General features: G+C 48.0%; 2 protein-coding genes across 8 annotated transcripts in view; one reads left to right on the forward strand and one right to left on the reverse strand.

Moving 5' to 3' along the window:
• CDK8 (cyclin dependent kinase 8) overlaps positions 1 to 2,313 on the reverse strand; it is a 62,103-nt gene extending 59,790 nt beyond the window's left edge. For 3 of the 5 annotated variants that reach the window (XM_088522264.1, XM_088522263.1, XM_088522262.1), the window contains exon 1: positions 1,240 to 1,464. In XM_088522264.1, the coding sequence (XP_088378390.1) occupies positions 1,240 to 1,442 (203 nt within the window). In that variant the 5' untranslated portion in view covers positions 1,443 to 1,464. Of the gene's footprint in view, positions 1 to 1,239; positions 1,465 to 2,292 lie in introns of those variants that run through there. The other 2 variants (XM_088522265.1, XM_088522267.1) reach the window with 2 other exon arrangements.
• Positions 2,314 to 4,072: 1,759 nt separating this feature from the next.
• RNF6 (ring finger protein 6) lies at positions 4,073 to 10,610 on the forward strand. Of its 3 annotated transcripts, none has more exons than XM_088522194.1 (4): positions 4,073 to 4,189; positions 6,731 to 6,949; positions 7,576 to 7,683; positions 8,827 to 10,610. In XM_088522194.1, exons 2-4 carry the CDS (start codon positions 6,751 to 6,753, stop codon positions 10,542 to 10,544), a joined length of 2,025 nt encoding a protein of 674 aa, XP_088378320.1. In that variant the 5' UTR covers positions 4,073 to 4,189; positions 6,731 to 6,750; the 3' UTR covers positions 10,545 to 10,610. The 3 variants fall into 3 exon arrangements, with proteins under 3 accessions (XP_088378320.1, XP_088378322.1, XP_088378321.1); XM_088522196.1 differs by lacking the exon at positions 4,073 to 4,189 and adding an exon at positions 5,143 to 5,409; XM_088522195.1 differs by lacking the exon at positions 4,073 to 4,189 and having other exon boundaries at positions 6,653 to 6,949.
• The last annotated feature ends 6,325 nt before the right edge of the window (positions 10,611 to 16,935 follow it).

The following is a 16,935-nucleotide window of genomic DNA, read 5'->3' on the forward strand; positions in this document are numbered from 1 at the left end:
TTCCCATACACTCAACAGCTGCAAAGAAAAGGTCGATACAAACATCAGAGACTTAGCTAAAAGTTTTCAGTGTTTATTTTCATATTATAGCTCTCCTTATCTTTACTGGAACTAGGGCTGGCTTCATAAGCAAAGTACCAGAACGTAGGAGACTTGAGAAACAGCTTCTCAAACTCAAAATTCTTAACCTCAAAAATAAAAATCATTCAGACAGTGTAAAAAATAATTCTTGTGAACACTGCAGGTTAGAAGGCTCCAACTTAAAATAAAATATAAAGCTGATTCATACCTGTGACCAAAATTCATACAAAAATAGCTGTGTTACAATTAACACAAGTCCGCTTTAGGACACATTAGAAAAAATAAGGTGTAATCAGCCCCACTGCAAAAGCATCAAATATTTTTAGAACTAAAAGTTATGACTGAAACATGATCTGGTTCTTTTCACACAAAGGAGCAAAGGCTCTAAGGTGCCTTATTTATCAAATAAAAAAAAGAACTCACAAGCTTTCAAAATGCACATTATATCAATGCAAAAAACACAGAGCATTGCTCTGATGAGTCTGCAGCAAATATAAAGGGTGCAACTTAAAACTGCAAAACCTATTACAAGAACAAGCTCTGCCCTCCCCTCCTGCTCCCTATTGTTCCACTGCTGAAAAAGTGGTGCCGAGTCACAGATACAGGGGCCAGTAAGCAGCGGTCGTGCTTGCAAATATTTATGCCAAGAAACTCATTTCATCGAGTCTATGCAAAAAAAAAAAAAAAAAGGTACAGCTCTGAGAGCATTTTATTAAAGCCCTGAGAGATTCAAACAACCTCAGCTCCAGAAAGAGTCGCAAATAATGATGCCTAAAATGGTGACTACGAGTAATAAATCAAACAAACAAAAAAAAAAAGGGGGGGGGGGCGGGAAATGAAAATAGGGAAAAAGAAGGTTGCGCCGGGCAGAGTCAGATTCAATATTTGGGGTGGCTACTCACTTATCAAAATGAAAACGTGTTAAGCCTTCTCCTAGGCTATAAATACATTAAGATAAAATAATAAAATAAAAGTGGAACAAAACGAAACAAAACGGAGCTGCCGGCAGGGCGAGGGCCCCCGAGCCCCGCAGGAGCAGGAAGCGCCGGGCCAGCTCTGGCGGCGGCAGCGACACGCGGCGGGTCCGGGCACGCGGGGAGGCGACACCGGGGGGTCCCGACGGGGCGGGGGGTCGGCCCGCGCTCGCCACTCACTCACCCGTCCTTGCGCTTGGCCTTGTAGACGTGCCCGTAGGTGCCCCTGCCCACCTTGCAGCCCTCGTACTCGAAGAGGTCCTCGACACGCTCGCGCTCGCCCGTCAGCTTCACCTTGAAGTCATAGTCCATGTTGGGCAGCCGCCGCGCCCCGGCGGCGGCAGCCGCGGCAGCAGCAGGAGGCCGCCGCGCCGCCCCGCGGAGCATCCAGGGCAGGCGGGCGGGCGGCGGGGCTGCTCCCTCCCCCCGGCCCGACCCTGCCCTGCCCGGCGCGGCCCTGCGGGCCCGTCCGCGCCACAGCCGCGCTCCCTCCCTCCCCGCCGCCCGCCCCGCCGCGCGCACGGCGGCCGCGCCTGAGCGCACTGCCGCAAAGCCGCGCCGCGCCGGCCCGGCATGCCCCGCGCCGCGCCGCGGCGCGCGCTGGGAGCTGTAGTACCGGCGCGGCGCCCGCGCGGCGTGCCGGGAGCTGCAGTCCGGGCGGTGCATTGTGGGAGGCGCCGCCCTCGGCCGGCGCGCGGCCTGCTGGGAGCTGTAGTCAGGTCACAAGGAGCCGCTCCAGCGCCTTCTCGGCGAGGCGTTAACCTCGGAGCTCCCGGGAGCTCCTCCCAGGCCTGTTCCAGGGAAAAGGGCGCGTACTTCCCTGTCATCCTTTAAAACATCCGCGCTACCGGCCGGCTGCACCTCCAGCCTCTCCTCACGGCCTCTAGCCTCCGACCGCCCGGTGGCCTCCACTGAACGCGCTCCAGGTTATCGACGTCCCGCCCGCGCTAGGGAGCCCCGTGAGGAAGGATGTCTCCCTGCGCAGAAACCAGCGCCGAAGGGAACGACCGCCCGATCCACCCCGGTCCGTGCCCCGCCGAGGGGGCCTTACAGAGCCCGGGACGGCACCGGGCCTCCCGGCACAGACTCAGCCCCGCGCCCGCCGGGATCCGCGGCGCTTTTCAGCCAGTCGCTCCCCGCTCCGCGTCCCCAGGGGCGGTCGGTCCCAGGAGAAAGAGCTGGCGTTTGCCCTTGGTGAATGGGCTCTGCCTTAACTGGTAAAATACACTACGCTTACTTCCTAAACCGCTTAGGTAGCTGTACAATCAACTCAAAACACAGGTTTACAGGTTTGATGGCAGCTTTACAAAACTTAATTGCTGGAGTTTGCTGCCCTCTACAGACTGTTTTTTATTATAGCTTCAAGGAAAGTGGTGTGGAAAACTGCTACGATGGGTTAGTATTTTTTAAAAAACTCTAGTACGTTAATTCATATTAAAACATAACGTAAAATACACAGCTATACTGTATTGTGCGAAATATGAGTTTGAATGGGTCATGGATAGAAAATTTTACATTGAATTTGAGAACACGTCAATAGTAAATAAGCTAATTCAGTATTAGCTTTGAGTAAGGAAACACAGGAATTACGGGCCAGCACCCACAGAAACTGTAGAATTCTACAAGGAACCTAAACGTAGCCTTTGTGCAAACTCATTGTGCAGCTGGAATAAACAAATCGTGGAGTGTGAGGTGTGAAACAGCAGCAGAGGTTTCTTCCAGGACATGGGGTCCTACCCCTTTCTATCGCTTCACTCATTAATGGGGGTTTCCCTTCCCACTACAGCCCATGAGGCCTTTGGTAAAAAATATCCCCTGCTTTCTTCATCTGAAGCCAAGTCTGAGTAGTCCCAATATTGTTGGAATGGGGTTTTGTATCAACATAGAGGAGATTTGTAAAAGGGTTTGCACCTTGTGCGGCAAACCTGCAAGGCTCCACAAACAACTGCAATCACAGCTTCAAACGTTAATAGTTTCTCCATAGCATTAAGCATTTGATGGTTGATTTTACAGAACGTCTGGAAAAAGGGACGATCCTGCAAAAGGACATGCAGAGGAAGGGAGGGAGGCGAGGAGCTGATAGCGGCCCGTCCAAAAGCAGGTTGGAGAGGACGGAGCAGGAAGGAGCCGCGCTCGCCTCACGCCGCCAACGGCCGCGCAGCCCAACGGCCGCCCGCGCGCGCCCGGGCGGGGCCGCCGTGCGCGTGCGCGGCAGGGGCGGCGCTTTGCCCCGCGCTCACGCGCTCGGAACCCTCCGTTCGCAGCCGCCTGCAGCCACCCGGACGGGAATCGAAACGGAGCGCGCCGCCCGCACACCGAAGGGTCCGTTTCTTCCCGGCGGAGGCGGTGGCCGCTCGGGCCGCTGCGAGCGCAGCGGGGCGCGCAGAGCAGCGCAGCGCAGTGGGGCCAGGCCGGGACGGCCCGGGCCACGGCCCGCGCCCCGCAGAGGAGGCGGGACGGGCGCTCGGCTGCTTGCGGCGCCGCGGCTCCCTCGGCGAGGCTCCCGCGGCGGCATGGAGGCCCCGCCGGCTTGGCGCAGCGGGTGATGCCGGTGCCCGCGGGCGGCGGGACGGGGCGCGGGCAGCCCCGGCGGGAGCAGATCTCCCCGGCGGCGGTTGGCGGCGGGGCCCGGGCGCGGAGACGGGGGAGGAGAGAAGCGGGCGGACAGGGCCGGCCCTGCCCTCCTGCCATTGGTCGGCGGCCGGGACTCGCCCAGGTGATTGGGCGGGGGAGGTGTCAGTCACGCCGCCCCCCCACCCGTGGCTGACAACAGGGCGGCCCGGGCCCACCCGCTCCCCCGGGTTCTCCCCTCCCCCCGCTGTCCCCTGGGGCCGGAGGGGGAAGAGGAGGAGGAAGGGGGAGGGCAAGGGGCACCCCAGGCCTCTGAGTCGTTTGGGGGCGTCTTGGCCCGCGCTGCCGGCCCTGCCTTTGTCTCCCTCCCTCCTCCGCGGCCTCTGCCCCCGGCACCTCCGCGTGTGCCCGCTGCGCTGGGTGAGATCCCCGTGCCGGGCTGCGGCCGGCGCTCACGGCGCCCCTGTCTCCCTTCCCGCAGGTGCTGGGCGCCCGCGGAGGCGCCGCGCGACTGACCCGCGCGCGGGAGCCCATGGAGAGCGGCCAGCGGCTCCGAGCGTAAGGTAGCGACGCGGGGCCGCCGTCAGAGCGGGCGCACGTCCTGGAGGGTGCGCTGGGGAACTGGGCGCAACAGCTGGAGAATCAGCCCGAGGGTGAAAATTCTAGAAAATCTAGATGAGCCCCTGGCATGTGGCACTTGGGAGAATAACCCTGAGTCATAACTGGGTTGCCATTTTATTTGTTTTCCACTAAGTAGTTAATACTCTTCGACTTTCAACGCTCTGAAGTATTTTAAGTGCCAATGTACTTGATTTTTCATGGTGTTTGGTGACAATAAATACGGGTAGTGGTTGTCATCTATGCAGTTATGTTAAACAGATGGGTTAACTGAATACTTCACACTTCCTGGTGTTTCTAAGTGAGTCATTTAAAGAGTGTGATTAATCATCCTGCCATAATGGTATTTCTTTTCTACCACCTACGAAATCTAAAGTAGAGAAGAGATTTTCAGATTCTGTGTGGATGAAAAGTAGAGAACCTTTTTTTAGGCAGACTGCATGTGATGAACTTTTCATCTTAAGAATTTATATCTGTACAGAAACATGATAAGGTATGCAGAAAAAGTTATTTGTTCTCAGCCTTTCATCTAAAGAGCAGTAATACGTGAAACTAGGTTAACTTTACCTGGCCTTTTTTCCCCTCTGTGTCCCTTGTCTCAAGTTCTAAGTCACCTGGGACAGAGGCACTTTCTTTAACATTCCTTGTTCTGTGTGTTTGGCATTTTCTTAATGGTCAAGTGCTGGTGTTGTCAGCACTGGAATTACCTGAGTGTCGAGTGAAGTGGGGATTGCAGCTGTGTTTGCTTCGAGTAGCTGTAGTGGTGGAGCAAGGACCTGGAGGAGGATTTTGTGTTTCAAAATATGATACAAGGAGTGACCAGATTTGAACATGGACAATGTGGGAACGGTTACCTCCACCTTGTGAGGCAGAGCAGTAGTTCTTGGGACCAGAGGAGAAAACAGCTATTACGGGCAGTAGGAAATGTTTTGAAGGGGAGATACCCGGTTTTGCTTTCTTTTAAGTTAGCTAAAGGACTGGGGTGGAAGCACTAGATCTATTGAGATGCCATATTAAATACAGGAGACAGATTAGGGGGGTGATTCTTTGGGGAGGGATGTTTAGAAATGTGGCTACCTAAGGGGAAGCAAAAAGTAGTATATGAGGAGGAAAAGGAGGAGACCAAGGATGCATCAGAATGGATCCTATAAAGAACATGAGAAAGGTATAATAAATGCATGCCCGCTTCTGCTGCTGGCAATTAAATTTTCTAAGTCTTCATGTCTGCTGGCAGCACTGATAAGACTTACTGAATGTTTGCCTAATGGTTGGTTTGATCTGTGTGTTGGCTCATCAGCTTTCCTGTGAAGACTAATTACTGATCGAAAATGTCCTGGGAATGCTGCTCTGTGTCTCCCTGTAAAAGTAATTGAAGTGACTCTGACATGTTGGCAGAATGACCAAGAAAGGGAAACAGATTTACTTAATTTTCTCTCTACTGTTTAGCAGAATGGTGCTATGTGGTGGTTCTCTTGCCCTGGTGACCTCTCTAGATAAGCGATCTGCTCTGTAGCACAGCCCTTAAAGATAGCTTGTTGAAAGGGAAGCCCCAGTAAGTGGTGACAGTTGACTTTGTCTCTTCTTTCAAACTGAATGTTGAAAAACGGGTGTTCTTTAGGAAACAGAAAAGAACAGAAAGTTGAAAAAAGGATGCTCTTTAGGAAACAGAGAAGTTGGGGGCTGATCTGAGAGCTGGCTGGCTAACGAGAGAGATGGTAACATCCCGAAATCAACAGAGCTGATGCCTCTTTCTGCTACTGCAAGGTTATTCACAACTTCTAGTAGTGTGATCTTGCTGGTATAATATTCAGAAAGTGAAGAAATACAACCCTTTCTCTTCTATGCTCGTTAACTGGAGATGGATCTCCATTTGCTAGGTGATACCTGAGTTAGAGATTGCAAGGAAAATGAGCAAAGTCAGAAAGGGAATGTGTAGGGTTTGTGCTTTGTGAGTGGTGGAAGAGGCATCTTTCAAATGTGGGGTGCACCTGTAGTCTTACCTGCTAATTAGGAAATGTTTCAAGTGGAAGTTTCCTTTAAAGCTGTATCTCTGGTTGTCAGGAGTCCACACTGGGTAATTAAAGTCCCACAGCTACAGAACAGTTTTTTTGTGAGCTTTTTTTGGTGACATTTCAGCTTCTAAAATACCATGAAGTGCTGTTGTATTTCACTTAGGAGAGGGGGAACAGGTTTCACATTATCCCTTTATTTTTTTCTAAGGTCTTTTGGCTAAGAATAAGTCAGTCATTGCTGGGTTTATTTTAAAGCTGGTGCACCAACTGGTGGGCCCTTTCAATGAGAGAAAGGGACTTCTGTCTGGTTTGAACATGCTATAAGCAAAATATTGCATAATAAGCTACGCAGATGAACTAATTTGGCAAATAATACAGAATTTGGTTCATCTTCAGCTATTTATTAATAAACTAATTAAACTAGCTAGGAACTTATTTCTTGGTGTAGTTAGTGTGTGACCTGGTTGTGCTCAGGGCGGCTCGGCGCTGTCACCATGGATCGCTCCCGGCCCCACGCGGGGACCGGGAACAGCAATGAGCCGGCGTCGTCCCGGGAGCAGAGCTACGGAGAGGACGAGAGGCAGCGGCAGCTGGAGCGCCTCGGCCGGGAGGAGGCCTATTACCAGTTCATTAACGAGCTCAACGAGGAGGACTACAGGTTAATGAGAGACCGCAACCTGCTCGGCACTCCGGGTGAGATCCTTTCACTCTTGTGGCTCCTTTCAGCAGAAAAGACAGGATGCTGAAAAAGCAGGAAAGGCAGAGAAAAAGTGCAAATGCAAAGTGATGCTGCTGCTGTTGTTGGACACTGCTTGTGGCTGGATAACTCAAGTAGCCTGAAGTCTGTGGTGCTGTAGAAAGAAGGGAAAAAAGTACTTGTTTTCCACACAAAGTTGATGATACCCAAGAAAAATTGTCAACTTTAAAAGAGATAATAAAGCTATGAGTAAAAATGTAACTCCTTTGTATGCAACACCTCGGTATATAGATAACCTTCAAACCCAAGTAATTAACATATGTAATATTAAAGTGCAACTTATGGCATGTGGCAATTTTTAGGTTTCTGGATTGTTGCTGAAAGTTGGCGTGCTTAAGACGCACACTTTAGCATCTTTTTTTTTTCTCCTTCGTATCTGTTTCCTTTATTTGGGTTATTTGGGTGCCTGTGTTGCTGTCACACGCTATTGTTCTTTTCTTTTAGATTTAATTTGTTTTACTTTATTTCTGAAGATTTTCCTTCAAGATATAATATACTGTTATTTCTTCTTGAGCCAATAAAATGTATTATCTGATAACATCAAAAATGTGCAATGTTTCAGGAGAAATAACAGCAGAGGAGCTGCAGCAGCGTTTGGAGGGGGCCAAGGAGCGTCTGGCATCGCAGACTGATCCCGAAAGCAGAGACAGTGAAGGCAGAACTGCTGGAGGTAAATGTTCTTCATTCAAGTGCATAAATAGTGTGTGAAATATAAATATTGTTGTTCTGTACCTATAGGTGAAACAAATGCTTGACAATTTAAGGACCAGCCATTTCATTTTTTTTTTCCATTCTGTCTCTGAAATACTTCCATATTCAGAGAGATTCCCTAATGATGCAGAAACAAACTCGATATATTTCCCAAGAACTAATTTCCATCAGCTACAAATTACTTTCTCCCCCTTTTCTGCTTTGTCCTTACTAGTGAATTTAACAGTACAAAAATTGCTTTATTTTTCCTTCTTGGAAGGTTTTGGTGAGTGCTAAGGAAGTTAGGAAGAAAAAAAAAAGGCCAAATGGAAAAGTTGGGCTTTCCTTTTTTGTTTTCTTTCATTTGTTTTAAGAGTGAGTTTTTGTGTATCTGTGCTGTCTGTCTTCTCTTCCTTGGCAATATTTTTTTTATCATTTGGCCAATTCCGTGAGATTCACTAGAGTAGCAGATACCTCAGAAGTCAAGATACCAGAGTTCTCGCAGGTTTTAGAAAGCTGATGGACTGGGAGTCCTTAGCAGAGCCATTGCTGTGGTCTTGCCCAGCCTCCTGCACGTAGGGCAGAGCTCACCAGGGTAATAGTTCATTTTGTTGAGTTCGTGGTGGAGAGTGCAGTTGGAGGAGCCAACTGTTCAGTGCCACTTGTAGACAGGGAACAAATCTGTAGGGAGAAAACCAGGTTACATTTACTGCACTGTTGGTAGAAGAAAGTTCTTGAAAGATCCATCTATCTGATCTTCCTTGGTTTAACGTATTTAGATGACTAGGTACTCTCAAATCCGTAGCTACGTAAGGGACAGACAATAAACAAGTGCAACTAGCGTATTTTGAATAAGTCACCGAATTCTGAATGTTTTCTTAGAGGATGTTAAGTGGACACATTCCGTTTTCTGTATATCTGCTTATGACCCTAAAGTTCTGGGCTCAGCTGGTCACTGATGTTTTTATGCACAGCATTTTCTGGGCAGAACTGTGTTAGCATAGCGATGTATCTGCCCTGCTGCTGCAGGCTCGGCAAGCACAGTGGTGGTGGAATTGCTCCTCACGTGGAAGTGTGCTGGTGTGTGAGCATTAGAAAACAGTTCCTTATTTGTTTCCTTCAGATTCGGATGTCCTTGGAGAGAGCTCAAACGGTGACTCGTTGCTCGAATGGCTGAACACGTTTCGCCGCACGGGAAACGCCACCCGCAGCGGCCAGAGCGGGAACCAAACCTGGAGAGCCGTGAGTCGAACGAATCCCAACAGCGGTGAGTTCCGCTTTAGTCTGGAAATCAACATAAATCACGAACACAACAACTTCGAAACTGCCGGCGAAGAGTACGTGGGTATAGACAGTAGCAGAATGTATTTAGAAAGGAGACATCAACGAGCTGTCAGTCCAGTAACCACACGGACAAGGAGCAGGACCTCAAGAGCAGCCAACAGTGACACTTCGAGCACTGCAAGGACCAGGTCTCTGAGAAGTTCAGCAGTGCAAAGCTCCGAGGCAGCCTCTGCTCCGGTGGCAGGGAGGCTCCGAAGCAGAACTAGGGAGCTGTCAGGCCTTCGCAGAGCAGCTTCTGCACGAAACAGCTCTCCAGCTCCTAGCGAACAAAGAGAAAGGCCAGAAAGAGGCGCTTCCGTAGCACTCCCGAGAGGCAGGGCCAGAGCTAACGCTGGCGCGAACACAAACCAAAGACTGGAGATCCTGCGGCTGAGGTCCACGCTGAGCAGCCGGAGCCGCTCCCCGCTGCAGAGGCCTGCAGAGCGTGGGCAGAGGCAGGAGAGAAGTGGCCAGCAGAGCAGCCGGAGCAGGAGGCAGGCGGCCCAGCTTGCTGCCCAGCCGGCCCAAGAGCCGGCCCGTGGTAGCGCCCCGGCCCCTCAGCTTGCCAGCGCCGCCCCGGCCTTGGGAGCAGCTTTGGAACAGGAGGAGTCTAGTAGGCCAGTGGCTGCAGTGAGAAGGCACCCTACAATTACATTAGATCTTCAGGTGAGGAGGATTCGCCCCGGAGAAAACAGAGATCGGGACAGTATTGCCAGCAGAACTCGCTCCAGAGTGGGAATGGCAGAAAACACTGTCACTTTTGAAAGTGACAGCGGGGGATTTCGACGTACGATATCGCGATCGGAGCGTGCGGGCATTCGAACCTATGTCAGCACCATCCGGATCCCCCTCCGGCGCATCTCGGAAACCGGCCTCGGGGAGCCCTCATCGGTGGCTCTTCGCTCCATCCTTCGACAAATTATGACAGGTTTTGGAGAACTGAGTTCTTTAATGGAGACAGAATCCAGCTCCGAAATGCAGAGAGGAGGTCATCACCTACCAGATGTGCCCTCGGAGCAGCATAACTCAAATCCGGCAAACAGCAGCCGGGATCCAAGTGAGGTTTCTTCTAGAAACGGGCGTGCTGTGGTGGGCAGCAGTGAAACACGGGGGCAGAGCGACGATCCGCAGCGTTACGGGCGCAGTAGCGACAGCCAAGACGCCCGGCAGGCTCAGGATGCCAACAACCTCGTGGAGAACGGGACGCTGCCCATCCTGCGACTCGCCCATTTCTTCCTGCTGAACGAAGACGACGACGACGAGCGGCTCCGAGGTCTAACCAAAGAACAGATCGACAATCTCTCAACCCGGAACTATGGGGATGTTAACGCGGAGAATGAAATAAGTAAAACGTGCAGTGTTTGCATTAATGAATATATAACAGGAAATAAGCTAAGGCAGTTACCTTGCATGCATGAATTCCATATCCACTGTATCGATCGCTGGCTTTCTGAAAATTCCACTTGTCCAATTTGTCGGCAGCCCGTACTAGGCTCTAACGCCACAGACAACGGCTAAAGTTACTTGTACTGCTCAGTATTCAAGGATTTACTTCTGCTCTATTTGTGATGAGCCAGATAAAAAGAGTTCACTTGCATAGGGGTTCTGTTGGATTTTTGTTAATTTTTCAAAAATAATAGTAACCTTGTCTAAATCTAGCAATGTAAATACTATTTTTCTCGAAGTGCAGATCTAGGAGTACACGTAGAACCAAATGATATCGTTAAAGTTTATATTTTTTTAGATAATTTTGTTATGCTAAGCACTTTTGTAAATACAGAAATGCAATAGTTAATCAGTCCTGCTTAATGTATGTTTTTTTTTTTTTTTAACAGTGTAATGGACTCACTTTATTTAGATGACGAATTGTTTCACACAGACTCACCACTGTGTTGAAAGATTAGTGTCTAAATAGCCATTCATTAGCTTTTTGTTCTAAGAACAATTTCTTTTACAGAGAGTCTCTTGCTGGACATGTTTGCTAAAGATATTTAAGTTACTTGAAGTGCTCATTTTAATATACAGTATATTTTTTTTAACATTGATTGAAATATCCTTTCCAAAAACTTGCCAATTTGGTTCTATTTAAAAATTTTTATGGCAGTTCTTTGCATGTGGTTTTACACAATGCCTAATGCTAACAAATTCATACTCAAAAGTGAATGGGTTGGTGACATTATAAAATGTACATAATTTAATGCTATCTCTGACAATCGCTGCCTTTTCGATACAGGCAGCAATCAAATCAATGATAATTCCAGGAAGACGTGTCTTACTGAACATAGATATCTGTTCAAAGAAAAAAATATAAGCATTGAAGAAGCCTTTCTACTCTTCCAAACTACTCAATTGATATTCATGTTTTTTTAACTGCCTTAGTTTAAAGAAGGAAACAATTCCTTGACCATTATATTGTCTACAATATGCATGATTTGTGCATCCTACTCAGAAAAAAAGAAGACTACACAAAAGCGTAAAGTGTTTTTGTACAGAAATCTGCCAGGTACATATACAGTGTTAGTCCTCTTGAAACCTGTCTGAGGACCAAATGGCAAAAGACACTAAAAAGGACAAAGAAAGCTTCCTTTAAAGTCCCCAGATTCCTGTATAATTAGATATTAAACTTTATACCAATAACTTATAAAGAAATAAAGTTGCAAAGTAAATAACTGAGCCTCTGTGTGAATTTCTGTTGAGCCGTGTTCTTTAGATCGAGAAGATCGCGCTCCCCTCGCTTGTTCCCCTCTGCGCTGCGTGCTTCCCTGACACGTCTGTTCATGCCGCCTCCGAAGGGGAACTGTAAAACTCTGTGTGCAGCTACTGTGTGTTCAGCTGCGTTTTGCACGTGAGAAACTTGTGTCAAAAGCTCCACCACTCAAGATGTTTCTTTTTACTCCTAAAAGTCATTTTGAAAAATTCTCTTATTTAGATGAGTTCAGAGATGGCTGAAGTATCTTGTGGCCTGCCTTTGCTTGCTGTTTGTTGCAAGCACTGTCAGCTTCAAGTGCCCCTAAACAACATGAGAAGGTGGGGAGATTCACATATGAATATCAGAACTAGCTTATGTATTACTCTTTGTTTTTGTTATTATTTCTGTTTATTTCTGTTAACTCCTGATGTTGGTGATACGTAGACATGTGGCTGCCTCCTACAGCTTCCCTGTCTTCTGAATTTTTATTTTTTACGTTTGAAACTGTCTCTCTCAAGTGACGCACCTGCAGAAATCTGCTCTGGGCTCATGCACGCTTTGCTGGGGCTCTTCCAGGTCGGATGCCATGCAGATCCTTGCCGAGTGGGAATGTCGCCGAGCGGAGTGGAGCAGGAAGGGGATTGTGCAGCTGATGGGCCGGGTGAGTCTCCTGGACCATGATGTGCTCGAGCCTCTTGCAAGAGGGGAAGGAGGCACTGGCCTTGCCTGAGTTGGGGGGGTGGTGGTGGTTGCTGTCGAGTGCCTCTTCCCACACTTCTTTTCTTTCTTCTTTGACAGCTAGTTGGAATCCTGCTCAGCTCTTAGATTAACGCACTAGAAGTCAAGGGAGATTCTTGGTGCCTTCTTCCATTCGGATGGGATTTTGCTTTGTAAGAGGAAAGTTTCCTATATGGTTCCCCACAGGATCCTGTGTGCCAGGGCACCTGTAGCTGAGTTCCTGCTGGGGAATATGACATGGTGCCTGGGCTACCACGTGGGCATGCACTGACTTTACTGGTAACTTAATGGGTAAAAATAGGTTGATGTGAATTTTGATGTGTATTTTGTAATTCTAGCAAACACATGACATAGCTTGCTATCTTGAGGGGAATATTAACAAATCAGTCATACAGGCATTTCCATAGGTGCAGCTGAGGGTGTTATTTGGAGAATGTAAAGAGGATGGGGCAAAACTCGGTGGGTGCAAGTTGAAACACAGGAAGTTCCATCTCCATGTGAGGAAGAACTTTCCTGTAAGGGTGGCAGAGCCCTGGGACAGGCTGCCCAGAGAGGCTGTGGAGTCTCCTTCCCTGGAGATCTTCCAAACCCACCTTGATGCCACCCTGTGCCACGTGCTCTAGGTGTCCCTGTTGGAGCAGGGGGTTGGACTAGATGATCTCTAGAGGTGCCTTCCAACCTCAACCATTCTGGGATTCTGTGATTTGGACCTAATCAAACCTTTATTCTCAGTGATGACAGAGAAAAGAAAGCAGCCGATGTGCTGCTGATGTGCAGCATATGTGCTTCCTGATCCCTGTTGGGAACTTGAAATCCAAGTAAAGCACTGACACAACAAAGCTTGTATATTAATTAATTCTTGTTAATTATCTCCAAGTTCTACCTGATCAACTGATCTAATAATGTGTTTTATCCTTCCTTTACCTTTAAAACAGCTGAAGGATGGAGTAATGTTTGCTTTTTCTTTATGTGTAAGGATGCAATAACCTTTGCCTCTCTTCTACTTATTAGGACTGTATTTTGTTGCAGCTGCATTTTAATCCAATTTAGTATTGTCACTAAATGAATCTGAGCCAAATTTCAAATTCTGAAATTCCATGCTTTTTTTTTTTTTCCCTTTTCCCCTCTTGTTGATTGCCACAGTTTTCTCTGCAGCTCAATGATACACTTTGTTCCTTCTGAAAATTCAGCATATTCTACATTTTCCCCATGGACATTTTCATTTAATTTAGTTGATTTTGATTCCCCAGTTAAGTTTCCTCTAGTGAAATTCTTACTTTTGCAAACCAGCTTTTCCCAAGAGCATTTCATTGAAGACATGGTTTTATCTTTTCCAAGTGACATTTTGGCTCATGTTGGGCTCCATCGGCTGCCCTCGCTGAGCTCCGCTTCTGGAGCGCCCTGGCACAGCATCGTCTTTCCTCCTGGCGAGTTACGGCTCTTCCAGCAGCTGGAGAGTGTTGGAGCTAGACGCTTCCCAGCTACGTTTGTGTCCTGGGATGAGCAATCCTAATGCTGACTTCTGTGCAAGAAAGCACAGAAATAAAGCTGGACTCTCCTGTATGTGTTAAGTTTAATGTGGAAGATGTGACTTGCTAATAGCTCTGCACACTTGCTTTTCTTGCAGAATATCCAGCTTCGGCTGTTGCATGAGAGACCCTTGGGCTGATCCTCTACTTTCTCAGGCTTGTGCTCATTTCGTATCATTATTTCTTATTCTGTCCCATTTCTGCATGTCATTGTGCAGGTAGCTTTTACTGCTGCACAATAAGGTAGTGCTGCCTTTGTCTGGCTAGCTGTAAAGGCAGCGAGGTCCAGAGCACTGCTTGGTGCCGGTTCTGACGCCTGTGCGTGGGCTGGCCCAGCCGGGATCAGACACCACCCCCTCTGCGTGAAGGGGAGGCAAAACCCGGCAAGAAGCTCTGAGCAATAAGGCAGAGAGGAGACACCGAAGAGCTCGGCCTCCCTGAGGCAGACGGGAGCAACGTGCAGGAAGTGCTGGGCTGCGGAGCGGGAGAGAGGGATCGTCTTTACCGGTTCTGGAGCTCTAATGTGTGTGCAGAATCCAAGCGTGACACTGGGGCAGACGGACACCTACAGAATTGCACTGGTACAGGGCAGCCTGTCAGGAGAACCTGGAATCTCTTGCGCTTCTACTGAAATAAATATCAGCAAGGTGTTTGAAGACTGAGGAGCCTCGGCCCATCTACACATATATTCCATGCCTTCAAAGAGTTAAAGCAGAAAATGTTGTTTAATCTGTGAGGTGAATGGGGCAATTGAAGGACCTGGTACCAGCTACCTGACACAACATTATTGCCTGGCTTCAATTCAGACTGTAAAGGTTTTAAACACCCAAGAATTCCGATGTGTGCTCTGATTGTAACCTAGTGAATAGCCCAATGGGACAACCTGATTTACTTTGCATAGTCCTCTTTAAGCTGGGAGAGCTGCATCCTGCCTTTGCTGCAAGAAATGTTGGGGATTCAGTTTGTTCACCTCATGTCTCTACTTACAGATTTTGCCTGCACAGCAGCAGGCCTAAACATTATATATATATATATAAATATATATAGGAAGACATCCCTATCCCGGCTTCCCTCCAGCAAGCGCAGGTTGCAGGAGCGGCAAGATCACGGCAGCAGCAGGACTGTCTTGCTGGGTGCCAGCAGGTTCTCCCTGCTCCCACGGGGGAATAGGTGATTCCTGTGCCGCTCGCCCGCGATGCTGCCTCCTCGCTGCAGTGAGGATCAGCTCCGTTGGAGCAGGGGAAGGGCAGGCACAGCCACGTGCTGCTGCTGTTACTCAGCTTGCTGAGCTAGTCTGAGTGCTACCTGCTGTTGGAAATGCAGGTGCACTTTTTGGCTCTGGCAGTGTGGAGGTGCTGGCTCCAAAAGGTGCAGAAGGTGAAAGGAGAGATGCAGTGGCAGTACAAAAAGGCGCCCCTCTATTCAAAGTGACTCTAATCCTCTTTTGGTGAGAGGCCCGAGGCACCGAGGACACTTGCTCCTCAAGAGGGAAGCTCACACTGAGCGAGGCTCTTGCTTTCATGTCTGTCCTAAGAGGCAAAGGTCCCACTCCCGTGGAATTGATGGCCAGAGTTCTTGCAGCCAGTGAATGTCAAAACACAAGGAAGAGCTTCCATAGTTCTATAGAGGTAAGTAATGACTTGGAGCGTCTACAGGATATACAAGACCTGCTGTCCTATAGCTCAGCCTGGTCAAGGGAATATGGTGTTTGTTAGTTTGCAGTCATGTGTTTCCTCAAGCAGAGAGCCCGAATGTTGCTCATGGCACAAGGGCACGCAGTGTGTGGAGAAACAGCTGAGCACTCACACAAATATCCGCATGTGTGGGGGAAAACTGCTGCGCTTGTGAAGCTGAATACGGTCAGGTTGGCAAGTGCTGGAATTAAGGTTTCATTTCCCACCTTACTTCAGCTTTCAGATGCCTCTCCATGCTGGTACCAACTCTCTGTGCAAACGTGGGTCTCTCCGAGCACTCAATGATCAGGTTCACCTACTGAGCTGTTACCAAATCTTTGATGTTTGGTATATATCTACAAGTCTGTTTTGTTATTATCATAATTATTATTATTTTTTTAATTGCATGCTTTTAATTTCCTGTTGCTTAGGAATTACTGTCTTGACCATTGATTAACAGATTAATTCATGCTGCTCATCATTCACGGGCATTTTATCATTACCTTTGTGAGAGGAGGGTCTACTTTCTGCTTAGAAATTTTGCTTCGCATTTAAGTGTTTGCACTTTTCTTTTTAAGTTAGTGTCTACTGTCTATCCGAGTTGTATTCAAGCACTTAACTTAGGATGTAGCTTACATACACATTATCGTATGGCATGGAAATAAGCTAAAATAAATAAATGTGTAAGATAAGCAGCAATACATCCTCAAAATAGAGGAACTCTATTCTAAGACATCTTTGGTTAATCTCTGTTAGACATCCTCTCCTGCTTGCAGATACACAGCTATTGCAAAGAGTAAGAGGAATGTTATACACAGCTATTGCAAAGAGTAAGAGGAATGTTAAATGTTAATATTCAGAAGAGTAATTTATTTCTACAGAAATAAATATAATAAAAAAGGTGAGCAGAAGATATAAAAATTTATTGCAATGGAAATATTGAATTTAGGTCAGCTGGGAGCACTAATCCAAAAGCTGTCTAGAAAGCCTTAATGCTGATAATGAATGAGAGAGCTGGTTTGGATGGGACCCTTGAAAAGATGGAGAACTATCAAGCTGAGCTAATAGGGTTTTCCAGTTCTTACATTTGTGATGCTCTCAGTGACTTTCTATCTGTTATTAAGTCCCTGTGTGCCTCTCTAATTGGTCTCTCTTCTTTAATAATATATAACCTAGAAATAGATTCTTGTGTTACAATATAAGTGCGATCTGGGCAGTTTCAACTTCTTCCTCTTCCTCAGACACTTTCCATCTTCCCTTTCTTCCTCCTTATATCTTTA

The sequence above is a fragment of the Tinamus guttatus genome, unplaced genomic scaffold, assembly GCF_059628265.1.
Source record: "Tinamus guttatus ecotype Peru unplaced genomic scaffold, ASM5962826v1 Tinamus_guttatus_pri_ptg000150l, whole genome shotgun sequence".
In the NCBI taxonomy this organism is placed as follows: domain Eukaryota; kingdom Metazoa; phylum Chordata; class Aves; order Tinamiformes; family Tinamidae; genus Tinamus; species Tinamus guttatus.

Coding starts and splice junctions, on each gene's coding strand:
- RNF6 (XM_088522196.1), top strand. CDS start 5,346: ATGAGGAGGAAAAGGAGGAGACCAAGGATGCATCAGAATGGATCCTAT. Junction 6,950..7,575: donor CAACCTGCTCGGCACTCCGG/GTGAGATCCTTT, acceptor GCAATGTTTCAG/GAGAAATAACAGCAGAGGAG. Junction 7,684..8,826: donor TGAAGGCAGAACTGCTGGAG/GTAAATGTTCTT, acceptor TGTTTCCTTCAG/ATTCGGATGTCCTTGGAGAG.